We start from the raw sequence: 22,711 nt of genomic DNA on the forward strand, positions 1-22,711 counted from the left end.
GTCACAAAATGTCACCAAAATCATTCTGTCCCTCTAAAATCTTTCAGAAAATCGCAAAAGTGCATTGAATTGTATTGTTTGCTGAATATTGCAATATATATCGTATCGTGAGCAGAATATTGTGTATCGTATTGTATCGTGAGATTATTGTATCACTACAGCCCTAGTAATTATGTCCGGTTGTTATTCACAATTGTCATTATTATTATTATTATTATTATTATGGGTCAGTTTGTATTCATTCTGTTTTATGTAATATAGCTTATTTAGCACAGTAAATCAAACTGGCAAATTAAAACCAAATCATGTTTTTAATATACAAATTTATGATAATTATTGAGTCAGTAAGTTAAATATTTCATGAAATTGAGATAAATAAATAACTTCTTCCTACTCCTTTTTAAACAGAAAAGTAGTGATGAGTAAACTATTTTTGTTCTTGGTTATGTACGCCAGGTTTCTCTTGTCCTATTGGCTACTTGTCTTTATTTTAAAGAAACCTGTTTGACATAAATAAATAAATAAATAAATAAATAAATAAATAAATAAATAAATATGACAAAACGTGAGGGTCTGAAAACTTTTGCAAGACACTGTATGTATAAACATGCTGAATAGCGAGGAGACGGCAGCAGCTGTGTCATTTTGCAGTGATGGACACAGAGGAGGAAGTGGGGGAGGATCTCTGGGGAGTCGGACCAGCATAGACAGCAGGTGTGAGAGCTGAAACCTTTCATTATGAGAGCTAATAGGATCGTCATTATGACAACGCACAGATTACACGCACAACGCCACCTCCACCCTCCTGATGTCTCAGCTGCAACTCTCTGCAGCCTCACAGAGATCATTAGGACTCTTCCTGAAGCAGATCCAGCTGAAATAGTTTTCTTTGAAGCAAAATATATTTGGTGGAACTACTGCAATTTGCTTAAATAATATCTGACACAGACGGTTGAATGAAGTTGGGTTGAATCATGAAACTTCCTCGAAAAGCAAAGTAGAGGTTAACGACTGAGGTTTATGTAAAACAGCTAATTATTTTCATGACATTCAAAGCTTTTGACATGAAAAAAAAACTTTTAAAGAATGCAGATGGCTTTGTTTGTCTTCATGAAACAAAGTATAACACTAGTTCAACTATGTAAGACCTGGTGGGGTTAATTGCAGATTGACCTGTTTTTTTTTTTTTTTTTTTTTTTTGCAGGGCTCTGATTAAACTGATACAATCCCTGAGTCTTGCCCTATTAAGTTTATGTGTATTCCACAAACTGAAGTAATTTATAAATAAAATAAATTAATTTAAACCACATTCTCTACTGTTTTGCTATCAAAAACCTGCAAAAAGATGAGGTTTCAAATATCCTTCCTAGTTGCATAACGAGACTAGCAGGTGTGAGATACCTTCAGAGTGCTGCAGGGATCAAGAGTGACTGTTCAACAACCCAGTTTCAAATGCCTCCCATTCCTAATCCTTTTTTCTCTCCACTCCCCCTGCTACGCACAGATTAAGTCAGGTTGTGAGAAATGTTGGATAGTGTGAAAATCCTTTAGAAAACCAATCTGACATAACTGAGATGTTATCCGCTTACGATCACCACCACAGTGTAGCTCCGTCTAATTTTTATTTTCACAAAATACCCCTGGCAGGTATTTCTTTCCACATCTAATTTATTCAAAAAGTCAAAATTATATGTCTGAGGTGAAATATAAAGACACTAAAGTAGAGATTATAGTCTTAACAGCTCAAGGAATAAAGTCTGCTTTGTCCTTGACAGTTTCAATGAAGGGCTGGACAATATGGCTGAAAAACGTGTCACCATAATAACTATTTATTGGGTTTTTTTGTTTTAATTAAGTGAATTACTTAAAACAAAACCTATCATATTTTGTCCACAGTTTTCACTACTCCAGAAAGCAGTCATGAGGCATGAAAACGTGTTACTCAACAGGTCGTTGCTAGGTAACCAAAGAGAATGAGTTGCTAGGTAACCAAAGAGCAAGAGAGTGAGTTGATGTCACCAAGCTTGCTTAGCTAGCAGAGCGTGAATAGGTTGAGTGGTTAAGTCATTCCTCTGCTTACATCCCCCAGAATGCCATGTGGTTCTGGGTCAAAGTTCACTGAAATGACTGAATATCCTACCAGACGTATTATCTAATGATACTGATCACGTGGCAATTTCTACTTTTTAATTAGCATTTAACTAAATATGCCTAAATTAAAGGTTGGATTTTTATGAAATATTCTGAAATGAAAGCCAAATCAATTTTTAGGCTTCTATCCATCATTACAAGCGGTGCCAACAAATACATCCGGCCCTGCGATATATTTTTAGGACTGACAATCAGCTAAACTCTAAACTGAATCCGCCTCAGCTGCGATCTATTTTAGTTGCACATGACTGATGATGTTATGGGTGACAATGTCTTTTGAAATGAAAAAAAGACAAGTCCTGTTATGGGCTGTGACTTGTGGGCTTTGATGGAATCATGCTTGTTCAGCTTGGAGTGAAAATTTGTCAGCGTGAGGCTGACTATGTCCTGCTAAAAATAGGCCTTTATTAATTGAGTCAGTCAAACATAATAATTGCAGCCACAGAGCTTTGTGTGCTTTAATTACACAAGCTATACGACAGGACTAAAAAGCACATCAGACAAAAGAACACGAGACAGAATGTGAAGAGACTGATAATAACAAAGGACTACAGACAGAGGGGGTCACACAGATAAGGTCAGGGGGTCACAGTTCAGACTTAATGCCCTTGGGTTCCCCCTCCCTACCTTGTGGAGAGGTGAGGTGCTGTGTGTCAGATCAGGCTGCAACAGCTGGGGCTCTATTGGTGCAGAAATTCGGGGGTCAGCCCCATCTTGTTTCCTATAATCAGACAGATGCAAGAAAAAGATCTGGTCAGAAAAGGTCACTTAGTCTGAGATCGAACAGCGAAAGGTAATGTCATGGGGAAGGTTACCAGAACAGGCACTTGTGTTTGAAACACTGCTCTGGCTGGAGGCTTTCTTCTTTAATTTAGACAAACTGAAAATTGGAATTGAATTTGTAATAAAAGCCGGAAACTATTCATTTCATGTCAGTGTAGATCCCGAATCATTCATTTACGGACCACGGCTATCTAAATCTTTTTATGTTGATCTGATGTATTTTGAATGTTTTATTTTTGAACATTTTTATTTATTTTTAACAAGATATACCATAAGAAACAGTCTGGTGGCTGGAACTAGGCAATTTTTTCATTGGATTAACCCTGATGGATAACCGTCCTCTCGGAAATGTAAATGTCTGTTCTTTTTCTGGTCAGTGACAGCACCAAGCTAAGCACCACCAAGTTGCTGTAGAGACTGCTCTGCAGATCCAGAACCAGAACCAAGCATGTAGAATCAAAAGATCAACACGCTAAAGATAAACACATGTTTTATATGAGTTTTTCTAGATCTTGCTGGGATATTAATTCTTTAATCCTGGAAATGTTATTCAGGTGATAGAAGACTGACTTTGTAACCGTCTTTAAACGATTCTGAAAGTCACATAAGTAGAAAATCAAATACTGATTAACACATTTGGTGTGTATTGATTATTTAGATAGCGGCATTTGAGGAAATGTGATGCTTACTAATTGTTTTGGTGACTTTCTGACATTATTATAACTGCTTTGTTGCTGAAGTGACTTGATTTGACTGATACTCAGTGAGGAAGTCCCAAACATAGCTATTTTCAGTATTAATGAGGTTTAGAAAATAATGTCATATATAGTAAAACATGTGGAGATGTGTCTGCAGTTTGAGTTTGCAACAGAATGAGGCTTTCAACAGAAAATATAAAGGCAGAATCAAATACTGCAAAGTTGCTTTATTTTATCCTTTTGCGTCTTAAACATCTGCGACAGCACATGCTTGAATTAGATATCGTAAGTCTTAAACATAGGGTTAAGGTACTGCCTTTCTTTTTCCTATCTTGTCGATGTATGTTGACATATCAAATATAGTTATATGGGTCAATATGTGAGGAAGTGAAGCAGTTTTGGTGAAACATAAAATTTTGGTATGTGTGTTTTGATGAACTCCTGATTTAAATAGTTGGGATCAATTCACAGTGTATAGCTGTGTCAAAACGCGGTTCAATAATTTTGCTGTGACATAACTCTCTTGTTGTATTTTATATATCATCAACTGAGCACCAGCAAATTCAGTTTCAAGAACTCAGATAATTATTTGCTAAATTAATCAAAAAGTAGGTCACGCCTCCAGTTTCACTTTTATTTTTGAGAATCCCAAAGTGAGTGAACCCTCCTCAGCACAAACAGAGTATTTGCACAATGTTGGGAGAGATTATGTAATGTTGTTCTTTGCTGCAATTGTGAAGTTTGGTAGATGAAAGCAGCAAAAGTAAAAAAAATAAAAAAAAACTGTTGCAGCTTGAAGTAGTTGGTGCAAATGATTAGTAAGTCAATGCTGTAGCTCCATTTATCCAAGGCAGCATATCTCCCACTGTCATTGAAATGCAAGGAGGATACGAAATAGTATTTTTTTCCGTGCCAGCCACACTAACCACTCTAACCAGACACACAGTGCTAAGCGCACTAATCAGCAATGTCATATGCTAGAGCCAGTTGTCCTTGTTTTAAAATAAAACAGCAACACCAACTGCTCTCCCACAATGTGGAGTCACATTGCCTCTGCTCCTAACATACATATTTAAAAACTGCTCAAGGCGTAGATGACCAACGGATATTTTTATTACAAATGTTTTCTAAAGAGAAATTATCATCAGCTAAAATCCAAGCACAACAAAGACTGAATAAAAATTTTATTTCAGACGTCCTCCACAGAATTCTAATTTAAATTTTTGTCTTTTACCTTTGTGACTAATTAACAGTATGTATTTGTGTTACTCAAGCATTTTTTTGCTTATACAAAATTAAAATACTAAACATTTCTGGGTGTTTTTTCCCCACCTTTCTTTTAGTTTAAAAAGCTGCAAATAAAAATACTTAATCTACCAGGGGACACAACATGAAAAGCCTCACATTTATTCAAAAGTTTTCTCTCTTCTCTAATTCAGTCAAGTTGCAAATTGCTGATGGCATAGCCGTTTTCACGCATCCTTTGTTCTAAACTTAACCAGGTTGGCTTTTTCTCCACAACAACTTTGATGAATGTGCACTGACAGGGGGCCACTTTCTGCTGAAGTTTGTTTAATGAATTAAGTCAGTTTAAAAAAGCATGAAAGACGACCTGAAATTATCCTGATGCATTAATAATAGAAACTGAATCTAAATATTGCTGTCTTTGATGATGAAAGAAAGCTGAAGCCCCGGCAGTGAAAATATATCATTTTCCCTGCATGTAGAAGGTGTTGTGCACTCCAGAAAAAGTAATATTCAGAGCACAACCTCTTGAGAAATGAACGCTTTTGAGCCAAAACCGATTAATTCTTCAAGAATACAATGACGGTACGGCAGAGGGAATGCTTGGAGCTGCTGCAGAGGCTGTGGAAAAGACAAACACTGATTTAAATCTGGGCTCACATTTGTTGAGTGCACTCAGATTCAAATGTAGGTGAAGAAAACAGAGCATGAATCATTAACATCCAGCGCTGCCTCAAAGCTATTACACAACGAGCGACTGTGCAATCAAGAAAGCATCCAAATGAAATGGGAACAATTCTGAACATGATCCGGTTCTCAAGATAACAAGAAACCACATCTTCCCGAGCAGCTCTCCCGGCGGGAGATCAATACCACCGGGCATCAGCTGCCCTGAACTCTTCATTCTCACTGATCCTCCGCAGATCGATGGAGAACACAGAGACACTAATGTCTGCATGCACACATTAAGGGTACATTTATGACTCTAAGTCAATTTAAAGAATATGTTGTGAAGGAAATATTGGTGCAAACTTGCACTCATAAAATTAGACAAACTGGAGAAAACAAATTATTAGAAAGATTAAGATCAAAACGAGAGTTAAAAATCTCAACTTCAAACTCCCTCTTCATAAACGTGAGCTGCACCACAAGAGCCCAGATCGGTTCGCTGCACAAACACCACTTCAAATTACATAACACACCCCAGCTGGTTAACGAGAGCAGCATGAAAACCGTCCGGAGAATCATGGGGACGGCCTGACGTCCAGCTCAGAGCAGAGCTGCAAACTTACTCACACAGAGAGAGAGTGGCTGCAGAAAGCCAGGCGCTCCCGGTGAAGTCCGGACAGCGACCCGCACTCTGGACCGATGACTCACCGTCTGAGCCTCCCCCTCCTCCTGCCTGAGCTCGGTGATCCTCTCTGTCTCTGCTGCTCCGCTCCGCTCACTCACTCGCTCCTCATCCGTCGCTCACCTGCTGGCCTCACTCTCAGCTCTTCAGACTGCAATATACTTCCAACCAGCATCCTCCCTTACTCTCCTCCTTTCCTCTCAATCCTCCCACTCACAACCCTCTCCTCTTCACCACTCTCTCTCTCTCACACACACACACACACACACTCCTAAACACGCATCTACACTCGTTAGTTGTCTTTTCCTACATGGCGTCTACATCCTTCATTCATGTTTGAAACCTGAAGCTCCACTACAGTCCCACTGAGCCTATAATACTTGCTGTCCTTCCACCCGTCAAAGTAGCGACCCTCCCCCCATTTCAGCTGCTCGGAAAGGGAAAGTAGGGATTATTGAGGGAAAGGGGCTAGCCTTCAATCCCATGCTGTCTCATGAGCTTGGAGGAGCTGTTGCTAGGGCAACCAACATGGGCTACATGTTGGAAAAACACACATGTACATGACCATTCATGATTATAAAAACACAGTCATGGTTACATTTATTGGTACCACTGGTAGTATTTGTAAAAAGCCTTAAAATATACGAATTTTTCATCACATATCAGGTGAAAAACGTTTTTATTACAATTATTTCTACATAACACTTAGAAGATGAAGAAGTTATATAGCACTTCAAGGCAGTTCAAAGTGCTTTACATGAATTAGAAGAAAAACAACACAAGCACAATAACAAGCAAAGCAAAAGAAAAACTAGACTTTAAAATGTTCCAGTTGTTCAGGGTTGCTAAGTAGATAGTATTTTCTAAGTTTGTTCTAGATTAGTAAAGTATAAAGCTAAATGTTGGTCCTCCATGTTTGATTCTTGTTCTGGGATGCTAAGTACTCCAGAATTTTATTAACCGAATGTCATTCGAGGCGCCATGACGGACGCCGAAAGTGAGGATTGTTTTGTCGGTTTATTCGTCACTTCTACTTGTTCGAGTCCAGCAAATTTGTCTGTGAACGTAACACACCTGGATGGGGGGTTCATAGACGGCGGGACTTACAGAAGTCCGACACAGCTAGCTTAGAAAGCGACTCATACCTCCTCCCTCCTGATGTGTTGATCAAATTACCGACTTTGAATTCACACCACATCATTTATATCACTATGTCGTAAACAGTATTTTCCTTACAATGAAGCGTCCTTGAAACGTACAGAAACGAGAAGCTAACCAGTTTTTTCCATGCATGCTAGGCTACATGATGTTGCGGCACTGTCTCCATGGTTACCAACGGTTAGATTCGAACCTTCTCCACAATGCGATATTTCATATCTTTCGAATCATACTTACTTATAAAGTACAGAAACGTTAGTCTTCTTACCTTGTATAAGAGATCCATGATTACATCGAAGGTTGCTGCGCGGTCATTATTAAACCTGTGACAATTTTTACTGCGAAATCAACTGAATAAAAGCGATATTAGGCTGCCATATGTGCGGTTTTTGACAGGCATTACAGGAGCGCGTTGGTTGTTTTTACATCCGTCATGGCGGAGCGGGCTGCGTTTCACGTGCAACGGGTCGATAACTTTTCACATACTTTTGAGCGTACAGAGGATTGTTGACCATTTTTTCTTCCTACCAACTGCCTTGCTTTATGCCTGAAACCATTCTGAATTTATGTTAGTACGGGATTATTGTCATGACATACGAGTTGTTTTGTTAAAAGAAAATGGGCTCTCCGTTGGATCATTTTTAAATCCCAGGAAAACAGAAAGTTGCAGATTAATATTATAAACACAGATCGACTTTAAAAAGTTAAGCAAATATTTATTATTAAATGATTCTCAGAGGCACAAATTACTGTGAAAGTTTTTTTTTTAATGCTACTTACTATAATGGTTTATTTCAAGGCTTCTTTTCACATGTCTTTTCCTGCAGTGCCAACAATTATTTTTACACATTTCTTCAAAGCAAGTATGTGAAACAGTGCAATTTTGTTTAACATTAAACTCCCAAAGGTTGAACAAGCATTGCAACTTCCATAAAGCTCATTGTGCAGAATGAGAATCCCTGAGTGGGGAGGTTTTTAATTACTATAATGAGTCTGATGAAATCCTCTGTGAGCATGTGCGTTTCCTGCACTAATCTGACATCCACAGTTCCCACGAGACCCCCGACTAATGTCAGAAGCTGTGTCTTTTTATGCCGAACCTTTTCCCGTCATTCTGCTCCTCAGGCGGCCTTTTATAGTCGGTACCTGATCCGAGGTCCGGTGTGTGTGCGGTGTGCGTTTTGTGTGTCAGACATGAGCAGATAATAAGGGATTACAGCACAGCCTCATGCCGGGCTCTAATAGGAGCTGCTGCGTACGGAAACAAACAAATACTGCTGGTGTCATCCAAAGCTTCATGGATTAGAAAGTAAGCTGTAAAATTGAAACAAGCCTAACAATTTGTCAGTTTCCAGTAATTTTGTATTCGTAAAACGAGGTAGAGGGTTGTCTTTTTAATTTTCTTAAAAAGCAGGCCAAAATTTGGAGGGGTTGATTGAGTCCTTTGAGCTTATAGATAAAAAAGCATGATCTAATAAGAATGCCCTGCCTAAAACCTTATTAAATTTAGCTGGAGTTTTGCCATGGATCAGTGCGGCGGGCTCATACCAATTCTGGGACAGATTACTCACATCATACAAAAAAATAAATAAAAAATACAAAAATAATATAAAAATAGAAAACAAAAAGACAGAGTCTTGTAGAGCTTTGTGTTTTGCTCGTGTGGACACGGATAGTTGGTTTTAAACTGACAGCACCCTCCTGTTTCCGTGTCCTCTGCAGAGACCCAGAGGTAATCCCTTCCGCCTGACCACGCTATCAGGGATTCCCATCCCATTAGCCCGGTGAAATGGCCCCTGCTCCTTCCCCTCTGCTCGGATCCTTGGAGAATCGCTCCTGTCCCAAAGTTTTCCCATCATACACCTCCTGCATCCTCGCCTCACCTCTCAGTTTCAGCTTTTGAGAAGCTTTTCTCAATCAAAATGTGTTAGATAACATCCTCTGAGACTGAAGCTCAAATGATGCTAAAGCTCGCTGGATCCCGTAATTCAAACAAACAAAAGAGTCAGGATGTGTGCTTAATGTGAAACAAGTGTCAATGATTTACTGGAATTGTATATATATATACAAGAAAAAAATTAAAGTTGACTTAATTAACAAGTGCATGTTTGCTATGAGGAGAGATTTAATTAGTACTTGTGAGCCTTAGGAGTGGAGGAGGGTTTGGGGACTGAGGTATGAGAAACAATAATGAGTCACAGGAGGCATGCTGCGAAACAGCACGGAGCATCACCCCAGAAAAGTTTTCTTACTTCCTCTCCTTATGCACATAAAGAGCTTTTACAAAAGTAATGTTTAGTTTTTTGATTGTTTGTCACATTTAAGCTACAAATGTTATGTAGTTTATTGGGGTTTTGTGCAACAGGCCATGGATGTTGAAGCAAAACTGAAGGGATGTTGTTTTATAAGATTTAGTTTTTAACAGCTTTACATCTGAATACATAAACATTTGCTCTTTCTAAACCGGCGACCCCGCCAGAACCACACACGGTAAAAAGTTCACGCCTCAAACTGCAGGAGGGTTCAAAGTCTGGTTATTCATTTTTAACTAGCTTTACTGCATAGACACCATATAGCCACACCTGGCTTACAGAAACAGCAGCAAGCCGCCAAATAAACAAAAGTAAAACTGACCAATAAAATTTAATTTAATTTAAATAATTTAAATTTAATTAATATTCTCCTTGACCTCGTCAAATTATTCGTGTCACACTCTTTCCATTTTGAGAAGAAAACTTTATCAGTGACGTGTTGGCTATGTTCCTAAATCTTATTAGATTGTTAGCTAATGTCAGCTAACAAACCTCTGAGGCCTTCAGAGGACAGCTGGGTTTATATTGATATTAATTTACACATAAATGGACTCAATTTACCAATTAAGAGATTTGTCCAGCCAGCTGGTTACACTGGAATTTATTTAGGGGTATCTGAGTAAAGCTAACTAAATATTTGAATTTGCGGAGAATTTTTTTCATCCATGTATCATTTTCCTTTAATTTATACACACTACTCAGTCTTGGTCTGTCATGTAAATTCTCTAAAAAAAAAATGTGTTGATGTTTGTGGTTGTAGGATGACAAACTGGAAAACATTAAGAGATATTAACACTTTTTCAAGCCATGAACTAATAGTGTTACATAAATGTTTTACATTAAATAAATAAACCTAATTATAAGTTTTCAAGCAGCATGACGTTAAAGGCTTTCCCTGCTGGGTTTAAATGCTTTAAAGCCTGCCTCTCCTCACCCTTAAACAAATTATCTGGTTTAATCAGGACATTTGCAAGGCAAAAAAAAGGAGTGCCAGTCACATCCAAACTTAAGTGAACTCTGCACCCCCACCAAGGTTTCTCTGCAGTTTGTCTGAGCCCTGCTGTGGCTTTGATTGTGATTGTTTTGACAATCATGCAGCATGTGAGCTAGATAATGAAACTAGAAGGTTGATGTACTGTAAAGGATTTCGACGAAGCATGTTTATGGTAAAAAGTTATTTTAAAATTTGTTTATTGACGCAATCAGGTCATATTGGAGGTCATTAAATAAATGACAGAACCAATAAAAGGTGATTGTTTAGATTTCTTGTTAAGATTATTTTTCGTCTTCTTAAGGAATCAAAAATCTTATGTGACTAAACACTAAAATATGTGGTTGCAATGTGATCAAAGGTAGATCATCTCAAAGGTTATGGATATATTTGTAAGAGCTTTCTCCTAAAGAACCTGTCAAAAAAGTAAAATATTTTTGCATATATATGATGGCAAAATAAAAAAAAATAATATTAATAATGTGGAAAAGTAACTAAATTGTCCTAAGACTATCATGGATTCATGTGGATTTCTATTTGCCTTCTTTGCAATTCTGCAAGCAGCTTCATCATAAAGTCTTCACAATCTCCCAAAGCACAAGTCTCCGATTTCTTAATAGCATTAGGACCTGAGCAGACGGGTTCCTTGCAACACTTTGCTGTCTTCTTCTAGGTGTCTCCCACCTTGCAGGCATCAATTACTTTAATTTTCAGAGTGCTTGGCAGCTTCTTAGTGGAGCCCATTGGTTTTGATTGTTGAGGCAAGGTTTGCGAAATCAAATTATCTTTAAAGGCCTGGCCTCACTTTAAGTGCAAGGGAATATAAACAGTGTGGTGAGGGTTTTTTTTATGGATTCATCAAAACCTGCAGCTCCTACCACAGGAAGCCATGTTTCACAACAAATATCTGTTGTCTAATAGATGATGCTGATTCTAACACTCCCAGTCTCTTTAGATTTTTTTGGAAAGAAACCCCCTGGGACATTTCTGTCAAACAGATATTCGCTATCAAACACTTTTGGTTGTTTGGTGATATTGAAGTTACAATCTGGTACTGGTGTGCAGTACATACTCATTTCTTTTAATAAAGATAAACAGGGCATATGTTTTTTTTCTCGTTTGCGGTGGAAAAGATGAAACGTCCTTCAGCGCTCTGCCTTACCATACCAGTCGCTTCATATTTCATGTCAATAAACCGGCTCCAAAAGGAAAATAGTGTCCCCAAGAACATAACCTGAAGGACAGAGCCATCAATAAAGAGACAGGTCCTGTCTCCTAAATACCTGAGGATACCTTGTCTCAACTCAAGTCAAAACATCTCTGCAGTACAAACAAAAGTTTCTGCGGGTTAAGACGAAAACTTTAAAACTGAAAAGCTGCAAAATTCCGATAACATAAATTTCAAACGTCCAGCTGTAGTCGTCTGGCTCTTATCTCCGCCTTCAGTAGCCGGCTGTCATCTGAGCTTTATGTTTTTTTAAAGACGTCTGTTACTGGTGCCCGGATGATGGATGACACGGCAGCACTTGGATTACTGAGACGAGCAGAACCAGGGGCGAGCTTGTCACTCCCGTGCTATATTTGGTCGGACAGCAGGAGACTCACAAGGAGAAAGTCTTGCCTTCATCGGCCTTGACAGCGTGCTCTCCCACAACGGTCGCTCTTTCAGACAGCTCAGCTAGACGTGCGCTGACCGATGTGAACGAGTGAACCGACACCCGTCACAACTTCACGCGTGGCAGGAAGAGGAATATTTGGAGACCGGGCAGTAAACATAAACACAGAGGTGTTTACAGTGACACCTTTCTAGTATTGATTAGCACAATCAGAGGTGTGAGGAATTGAATTTGAAGTCCATTCAAAAACAAGAATCCTTTAAAAATAGAAGATGGACATTTTTTGACTTAAAAAAATAGGTCTGGACAGAAAGCGGCAGTATTTAACTTGATAAGTGATAAGAGAAAATCAGAGTTAGGACTTCAACCCAACCCATGAAAACGGATACTAACTTCTTAAGTCTTGTCTAAATTGTTAATTTCCAGCAAAAGAGACACCAAAATGTTGGTCAAAAGTTAAGCCCCATGCTTTCGGTAAGTAGCACATGTATGGCAGCAGCGGCATCAGCAGAGCTCTTTCAAACAGCAGGCAGGGAGAAGCCAGCTCCAGTAATCCATCCATCATGCTTCAGGGACAAAGGGCCAGAGTGCACTTTGTGTCTGGATATATGTTCATTTGAGCAGAGATAGAGAAGGAGAGAGGCCCCTCCGAGAACGTCTCAGTGTAGCCATTATCCACACTAACCCTCCTCTCCCATTTCCTCCCATCGAGGGAGCTTAGCAAGACCGGATTACAACCAATTACAGCCCTCCCTGGAGAGCATGAAAACAGGGCTGGAGGATCATCTATTTATTGTGTATGACCCACCAGATGGGAGATGGTCATTTAACATTTAATCAGCTATAAGACCCAGAAAACTGAACAATTCCTGACACTGAATACATGGAACAGATTAAGAACAATTACCCGCTGAGAGCACATGCAGCATGCTGAGCTTTAGATTAGAAATTACAGTTCACAATGAAACAAGGTCCCTACTTTCCTAAGCCTTACAGCTGCAGTATGTAACGTTGTAAAATTTAGATTTTTTACATATCCTCCTCCCCCTTGTTTTCTTCTATGCACCAACTAGCAATAGCTGTTGTGATTGCTAATGCTAATTAGCATGGCCACTGATGACGGCGGAGATTTCCTGTAATGGTGAGTTGCTTCTTCGCAATTAGCACATTAAACAGCATCTACATGAGGTTGATTGACAGCTCTAAGACCCTCCTCCTGGCTCTGATTGGTGGTTTTTGGTTGGGAGTGGTGCATTTCTTCAGTCGGCAATAGTAGCTCAGGGAGGAGGTGGCTGAGATTGATCTTTTCACAGATTATTTGTCTCATCAACCCATCGGTGAAAAAATGGCGACCTCCATGGGTTAAAAATATAACAAAATATGTACATTTTTGAAGTAATTATGAGTTTTGGTGTATCACAAACAGCATTTTTTTAGGTAATAGGAAAATTGCAACATAGTATGTAGGCCAACGTGTTCAACTAATCCTGGATTCTTTTAATGCTCAATTCTGATTTTTTGTTAAATCCGACTTTTTTGTTGTTGCTGTTTTTGCTTGGTCGTTCACAGTATATGTCATTTTTATGTTATCTTGTTAATCTTATTTTTATATTTTTAACACTTTAAGACCTTTTTTGCTACTGCTGCTACACCTGAATTTCCTTTTTGTGCGACAGTAAAGGCCATTTCTATTCTTTTCTGTTGTAAGATGATGACTCTGTAATCAGGCGGTTTAAACGTTGCCACAAACAACAAGTTTTGCAGTCACCGCTTCTCCTGTGAATCTGTTCCCGTTACGGTAAAAGGTTATATTGACACAGTGGAAAGGTGCCAACCAATCCATCCTGCAGTGTTCTCTGAATTTTAAAGAGAGACTTGTATTATCCTACTTTTCTTCTTTGATGTAAAGCAGACCTCTCTCTTCATGGAGTCATCTCACCCAGTCTTTTATCCTTCCCTCCCTCTTCATTCTCTTATCTCCTGTGCTGTTTTGTATTCAGTTTTCGATCTTCCTCTCTATCTCTATTGCCTTCTATAGAGACGATACGGGCATTAGGTTTGAGGCAGCTGCAGCTGACGGACAGACAGGCTTTAGCCGGTGCAAACTGGGCCAGTCACTGAGTAATTCAGGCCTGGCTGTCAAGAGCGATCCCCCTCTATCTGTATTCCAGTGGGAAGGTGTGATGATTTCTGTGGTAAAGTACCACTCAGTGGTTCCCTCGCTGTGTTCCTGCCGCGGCGGCGGGACGTGTGCATGCTCACATCCCTGTCGGCCTGTGTGTCACACACGGCTCTCTCTAACCTTGGCAGCTCTGCACAAACAGCAGCATGGACTGATCCGCTCTACCTTTCACAGCCTCATTGGTCTTACTTACAGTGGAGCTGGTGGACAGATCCACACATTCGTACATCACAAGGACAGTCTGAGTCACCGACACTGAACTCCACTCCAGAGACACACAACCTTTTCAAACCGGGTTGGTTTTTTTTATTTTTAAAGGAATTTGTAAAGTATTTAGACTGAAATCGATGAAGTACTCACCAAATACTTCTTGCCTTGGAGAAGGTCTTGTCCACTCTTTAAAAAAAGCACAAATCAGAAAAAGCATTACACTCAATTTATAGTTTTCATTGTCACTCTCTTTCAGATTATTTACTCTAAAATAGATTAAAAATAGCAGATAAAAAGTGCATTTTAAACGCTCCATTGTACAGAAGAGGATTAGGGACAATGTTTCTAGACGTGCGCATCATGTCTAGAAACATGATGCGCAGTTTTGACAACTGTTTCTTGTTGTTTTGGATGCTGTGTACCTGGACTGATTTTTGGCAGTACTTCTTATTCTTTGCTCTTTTGTTAGGATGCATATTTTATTACCCTCTGGAATCAATAAAGTATTTTTAAATTTTGAATTTTCATTTTTTGGAGGGAAAAACCTTTTTCTCATAATCAGAATTGTTTAAATTGTTTATGCACCATCAAACAAATCCAGCCGAGATTCAGGACAGGCTTTTAGTATAAATAAAGTGGGAGTTTACAAATACCATAACAAAGAAGATGTAGTTATGTGATCATTTTATATGTTAATGTTGGATTTAGAATTAGAAATCTAAAGTCAGATTTTTTTTTTTCAGTGGCACTAATCCTCCTCCGTACCACTTGAAGCAGTTCTTCAATGAAACTTTTATTGACAATCAAAAGCACATCAGCATCACCTGCTGGCACATAAATTAACCCTGGAGAAAAGATTTCATGGGTCAGTTCAGATCAGCTGGAATGTTATATGGTTTTGATTTACTGGGAGTATCAAGGAAGTGAAACATAGGCGACTCCTGAAAGACTTGAGAAATGCTTTTGCATTGCACACATTTTAGCCAACCTCATCTGAAAAAGATAAAATAGCTGCACTGAACTGCCTCTTGCCGTCTGTTGAAGTCGCATTTTCAGGAAATAGATGCCGATTATTTCTCTGTGTTTTTCTTTTTAAGACAAAGTGAATTTTATCCTGGTTGAGTTTTAGCTGTAAGGCTCATAACTCACTGTCAAGACCAGAAAAAAAAAGTGTCATCTGTTCCTGAATCAGACCCCAAATCTCATTATGCTGATTGCTTTTGTGGCCTTTCATGGCCTCTGTCGCATCCCTCTTTTGTCATCTCTGAGCCGTATGTGCAGGCGTGCGCTAAGATCTTCAGGCAGAGGTCTTTCTGCACTTGAAGTCAAGACTCCAAGGATCTGGTAAGACCTGCCAGAAGAAATCAGGTCAGACGAATCATTGCCCTCTTTTAAATCCCAACTTTAAGCATTTTTTTATTTGACAGCCTGTCCCAATTTGTATCTTTCTTATTTTGACACCAAACTGTTTATTTAATATCAAAATATTTTCAACATCATCTTTTAGCAACCAAGTCTTCATATATTACGTGCTTTGATTCGTTTTTGTGGCTTTGTCATTGTTATGTATTGATTGAATTCTTGCCACAATTGCTTCCCATTAATTTTCACAAATTGTTTATTTTTTTTACTAGTCATTTTCATGAGATAAATGCATCAACAGCCAACAGACACTCCGTCCTGTGCTGCATTGTTTTTAGTTTTGTAAATATCACATCATTAGGAACATCTATTTGATGCATAAATGGGGATGATCTTGTAATCTCTTCATTATCTGTTTCAAAATGACACTATCAGAGAATGTCTAGTTTTCTTTGATCGTCAAAAAGCATTTAATTGGAGAAACAAAACAAAATCCTCAAATTTCTCCTTGGTCCTTTTATTGAAAAAAGCCATTTTTATAGCAAAACTGGGTCTTTTTATAGATGAATTGTTTTGTGAAACATTTTGTGGCTCTGATTTTGATAAATGTTCTATAAATATGGGTCAGTGTAACACCCACACCACAAACATTATCATCATTTAGTGTGGGAGACTTTGAAGGATGGAAATGTAAAACCACTTTCTGCCAATAGATGGCAGTGCATGTTCAGAAGAAAAATCCCTCAATCCAGAAGGATTAGCTTTGTAAACACCTCTAAAGCATTCTTTCATGCTTTTATCAACAGAAATGTCACAGAGATAAAAACAGAGGAAACCTTCCTAATATTTACAGTCACTAAGTGATGAAGGTGATTCATGGCTGCAGCTGGTGTAGCAGACATGCAAATGCGACACAATGACAATAACAAGTGAATGTTGTTCTTTTTGCACCTTTCTACCGGTATAAATGTATTATTTGTGATGAACTCCAGGTTTTCCTTGGCATCACTGTAATATTTTGATCCTCCTTAAATGCAGCTTCATGTCAAGACTGCCTGGGCCCCTCCAAAATGCAACTATTTAGAAGAAAGGTGGTGGTTGGTTTAAATAAAAAAGTATTTATTCTTAAAGTTAAACCTAAATCTTTCAGGAGACTGAATGATTTGGGGATTATGTTGATCTGTAGTATTCATAAGATTAAAATGTTGATCTTCTGAGTCAGATTCTAATGGAAAAGTTGATAGTCTCCAACAAAATTCTAGTTTGATTGACCGTTTGCACGTCACTTAATCACTCGACGCGCCATGATGCACGTCGGAATAAGGGACCATATTGAACAGAGCGACAGAAATAGTTTTCCCAAGTTATTTTTGCCAGTTTAACCATAGCTTCTGCTTGTTTGAGTCCGAGTCTGTGAACGTAAATCAATCAGTTGGGCCTCATAGACGATTGGATTTACAAATGTTTTAAACAGCTAGCTTAAAAACCGACTCATACCTCCTCACTCCTGACGTGTTGATCAAATTACCGACTTTGCCTGAATTCACACCACATTATTTATATCACTATGTCATAAATAGCATTTCCTCTTAAACCGCAGTAGCCATAAAACAGACAAAAAACGAGATGCCAACCAGCTTTGGCCAGACATGCTAGGCTAACATGACGGGGGCGGCACTATCTCCATGGTTACCAATGGTTAGACACGTACCTTCTCCATAATGCGATATTTGATATCTTTCTAATTACACTTACTTAAAAAGTATACGAACATTAGTCTTTTTACCTGCAAGTAAAGTTTTTTTTTCTGCAGGCAACCGTGCAGCTACCTATGGTCATTTTTAAAGTATTTTGACGTGAAGTTTCAGCAGTAAACTTATTTGTACTCCTGACAGCTTGTGTCGCATTAAACTAGTAGAAAAATAAGCACTGTACAATGCTTATATGGAAACATGTTCTTTTAGTGCTTTGATGTACAAAAAAACTGAAGGGGAAAAAAAATCAGCAAATCCCATCATTCCCTGACTTATAACTCAGAAGCAGAGTCATTTCCAGTTCTGAGTTTCAATTTACAAGACAAATTTGAAGGGAAGGCAGCACTAACTGTAAATGGTCTGCCTTTATAGCACTTTCATATCTGCTGATCACACCAGCAACTTTTACACCAGTTAGCTAAAGCAATGTGCCATTTCCACTCATTATTCTTAAACAGACTGACTGAATTTATTTATTATTTATTGTTATTTTAATGGAAGTTCACGGCAGTGAAAAATGGAGAGGTTAAATGGGGATAAGCGTATGTTGAGACCGTCAAATTAACAGATCATCTGTCTTCATGTTGAGACACAGAACCCTGTGGCTCAACATCTACTTCTATTTATAATAAGACAGAAGTAATAATCAGGCCTATATATGGGAATATGTTGTGTTAAAATGAAACATATTTTTGTTCTGCAAGAGCAATTTTCTTCTTCAAGGGAAAATGAAAGTGAAATATGAAGCAATTCTTCAAACTTTTGTAATTATTTCTACTTATTATCTAAATGATGTGGAATGAAAGGAATCCAAAGAACAATAGTAACGGCAAAAACTAGCTTCTAATTTATTCATTCAACAATAACAAGCAAAACCGTAGCCAATCACAATAAACCCAAAAAGAGGAGAGACTGGAACCAAAAGTAAAAAAAAAAAAAAAAAGCAAGCAAAGTTAGGACTTCTCCTTTTCTGGTGAGAAATTTGCAAAAGAATAAAATGAAAGCTTAAAACTTCCTCCTTATCAGAAAACAGAGTTAGTTACAGGAAACAGAGCCTGGAAGCAGGTAAGAGGGGAACTGAAGTCTGGAGAGAAAGTTTGTTTTTGTATGAATCACTTGCAAAAACATTTTTCTGAACTTCCTCCTCTGCCACTCATCCTTGCTCAAGTTTTACAAAATTCCCATAAAATGAGATCAAGCAGGGTGTGCCGGGAATAAAGAGCGGGAATAAATACCAAGCGGTAATCCCGCTTGGTATTCCAATATTAAATAAACAGTTTGAGTGAATAGAAAAACATAGAACTCAGCAGCTGAGACAGAGGAGAGATACTGCTGCACAAATGATTTCCCAATGAAAGTAGGTTCTAGATAATAGCTGTTATATATAAAGTGTTTAAATAAATTATAAAAGTCCTCCTATCCCTTGGATGTGCTCACATATATCACATTTAAAGCTACAATCCACTTAATTTATGTGACAGAACAGCACAAAGCATAACTTTGAAGTTATTCTGAAATTGATTAAAAAAAATTGACATTTGTTACTTCTTTTTTAGTGAACTTTATGGCTCTGGAAAAACCTTCCCATCTCCAGTTTGCTTCTTCAGGACACCAGTCACATAAAAAAGTCTGATTTTTATCACTAAACTGCACACAGTAACTGAGGTAATCATATTTTCTAATTTATTAATATTTACTGATGCTTTCATTGAACAAACGGTGGAGAAAAAAGCAAAACTATCCATCTAGAAAATGTGGACAGTTTGGGAGAATTTTAACATCATTAACTGTAATTTATTGTGACAACGATAAATCAAAATTCTTATCATGAAAAACATTTATCATGATAAATCATAATAAATAGTTTTTAATTTTTATATATAGAAATCTGAAAAGTGTCACATACTTTTTCTGTTTCCCAGTAATTACTCAGAAGCCCCCAAAGAGATTCATGATAGGCCTCAGTTGATCTATCAACTAAGGTCCTAGTCAAAGTCCATCCTCAAATGGATGGACTTTGACTAGGCAATCCTAACATATGAATGTGACTTGATCTAAACCCTTCCACTGTAGATCTGGCTGTTGTTTCATTGTCGTGTTTTTTATGCAAGGGAGGAAGTTTGATCTAATTTGATTTTATATATTCGCTTTGTCCTCTGTCATTCTTTTTATGGTAATTAGTTGCAGTAAAAACACTTTTATATTTGAAAAAAAAATAAGAACCATATTTATTTTTCCAGTAAACATATATAATTTATTTTGTGATTGTAATGTGAAAAGATGTGAAAAAGTGCAAGTTAAGTGAATACTTCTGTAACAAAGTGGAATTTATATCATATTATGTTATACGGAAAGTCAAATGGATTCATATAATCTGCTTTTTGAGTTAAGTTTTTACACCTAACCCCACTGGGAGATGTAAGAATAGTCCACATAAATGACAAAATTTTAAAAACTTGGCAATACATGCAAATATTACACCAAAAATTATGGTTCCTCCTTGCTCTTAGAAAGGTATCAACCTACCAAGTGGTAGTCATGGAAACAAACATCCAGCAGAGATGAGAAAGCTCAAAAAGAGACCAACCAGTGGCAACAGCTGTGCCACTTTACAAGAAAGTAAGTCCACTTCATCTGCTTGAGATTTCCTCCCTCTCGCTGCAAACTTTTTAAACATTTTCCTCACTTTAAAAATTAGTCGAGGCCATTAGCGCGCATCAAATCAGCGACCTACAGCAAGTAGGTCAGCGGTCCCGAGGAAATCCAGCTTAAAAATCACGACTCATTACTCGGATATAAACCTGGCGCTGTGGCATGTTCCTTCAGGACTTTTCTAACCCAAAATGTAAGAAACACAGTAAACAGGTCATAATCTAACTAAACTTTACCCAATCATCCTGGGATTTTGGACCTTTTCATACACCACCAGTTGCTAACTTAAGGTGCGTTCACACTGCATCCTGAAGTGACTCAATTCCGATTTTTTTTGACATAATGCGACCTGTATCCGATCTTTTGAGGGTAGTGTGAACAGCACAGGTCGGATTCTTTTTAGAATGTGACCCATATCTGACACGTATCCGGGTCACATTCATCCGAACTGAACGTCACTGATTCTCAACAAATCTCACTATTCTGCATCCTGATACGCGCAAGCGGGAAGGAAAACAACAACTATGACGGATTATAATGAGGTTGAAGTTGTTAATATGCTGCTCCGGTTGGACAACAACTTCAAATGTGTAAGCTAAGCTCCACCGTTAGCCTCCATGTTTACTTCCACAAACACTGAGCCCTTCTTCTTTTTATGGCGGTTGGCAGAACACTGAGAACGCTGACGCTATGGCGCCCTCTACTGCGCATGCGGGACACTTTCGGGTCGTTTGCCCGTTTACACTACAGAACGCATACAGGTCGCATTTACTGGCAGTGTGAACGGCCCCGGCAAAAAAATCGGAATAGCCAAAAAATTGGAATTGGGTCACTTCAGGCTGCAGTGTGAACAGACCCTAAGGCTACGTTCACAGAGAAGCCTGAAGTGTCCCGCATGCACAGTAGAGGGCACAATAACGTCACACATGGAGACTGTGCTCAGGGTTTTTCCAACCGCGATAAAAAATAATAAAAAAAAGAAGTGCTCAGTGTTTGCGGAAGTAAACATGGATGCTAACGGTGGAGCGTAGCTTACGATTTTAAAGTTGTTGTCCGACTGGAGCTGCATATTAACAACTTCACCCTCGTCATCGTCCGCCATAGTTATTTTTCTTCCCGATTTTGCGTATCAGGGCGCAAAATAGTGACGTTGTTCGAGTATCAATGACGGTCAGGTCGGATGAATGTGACCTGGCCGTTCAGATTCACTTCACCCATATCGGATATCCAAGTGGCCTGGATTTTGTTCTTCAGACCGTTATGAAAAGATCAGATTCACGCTGCATTAAGTAAAAAAATGGAATTGGGTTACTTCAGGCTGCAGTGTGAACGTAGCCTAAAACACTTTGTTTTACTTTTAAGCAAAAAGAAAAAAAAAAAGGTGAAGTCCTGCTACAATGCTAGTTTAGAATGAGAAACATTGCTGGTATCTGATGCTGCTAAACTCCTGGCAAAAGTAAATATTCATTGAAGTCACTTCCTTTTCCCATGGTTTTAATTAGTCCGGAGGAATCAGGGTCAGTGCTGCACCCACCTGAGAATCTCTAAAATCATCTGACAGTTTGGACTAAACAGTTTGCAAGAAAAGCCGATGGTAAAAAGGTCACAAATCCTACCTGGCATCTGCAATAACAGCTACACATTGAAGACAACAAAAGACAGCATCTTCAGCACCTAACAGTAAAACTGAGAACATTTTTTTTACACTTTTCTCTATGTTTTATGCTGCTTTATTATTCTCCCACACAAATCTTGAAAGCAGTAAAACTATCTTTCTTTTAATACAGAAAACGTGCAAATTTTGCTATGGCGTATTAGGACCATTGTAGAAAAAAAAGTAGTACATTTCTGCCGAAAGAAAAAGACATTTTGAGAGTAATGTCAGAGATTTCCTAGAAAAAAAACTGAAATTTTTTTAATTTAAATCATCAAAAATTTTCTATAAATTTTCTGAGATTAATCACAAAATTTCTGAGTTTTTAGCAGAAATGTACTCCGTTTTTCTATCTTTTTTATCTATCTTATTTTTTCTACCATTTCCCTAATACACCATCGTAAAAATCCCTTTCACGTTTTGGCTCTACAATAAATATCGGGCGTCTTTATTTGTTTGATTTTATTTGGATTTTTTTGGCATGCGACTACAGTTGAGTCTACAGTTTTGTCCCTTGTGACAAAAAGTTTGGACACCCTTGATCTACTGTAAACTTATGAACTATAAAGGATGGATGAACGTATCTGATTAA

The 22,711-nt window shown here is 38.3% G+C and overlaps 1 protein-coding gene across 13 annotated transcripts in view; it reads right to left on the reverse strand.

The window, feature by feature from the left end:
• The window catches only part of rap1gapa (RAP1 GTPase activating protein a), a 65,657-nt gene that overhangs the window by 27,877 nt on the left and 15,069 nt on the right, over positions 1-22,711 (reverse strand). For 10 of the 13 annotated variants that reach the window (XM_015043734.1, XM_015043744.1, XM_015043724.1 and 7 more), the window contains exons 2-3: positions 14,848-14,883; positions 2,779-2,872 (exon numbers count right to left, since the gene is read on the reverse strand). In XM_015043734.1, the coding sequence (XP_014899220.1) occupies positions 2,779-2,872; positions 14,848-14,883 (130 nt within the window). The other 3 variants (XM_015043769.1, XM_015043778.1, XM_015043792.1) reach the window with 3 other exon arrangements.

Source organism: Poecilia latipinna, unplaced genomic scaffold, assembly GCF_001443285.1.
Source record: "Poecilia latipinna isolate Pla-1442-1.1 unplaced genomic scaffold, P_latipinna-1.0 Scaffold36, whole genome shotgun sequence".
NCBI classification, from domain to species: domain Eukaryota; kingdom Metazoa; phylum Chordata; class Actinopteri; order Cyprinodontiformes; family Poeciliidae; genus Poecilia; species Poecilia latipinna.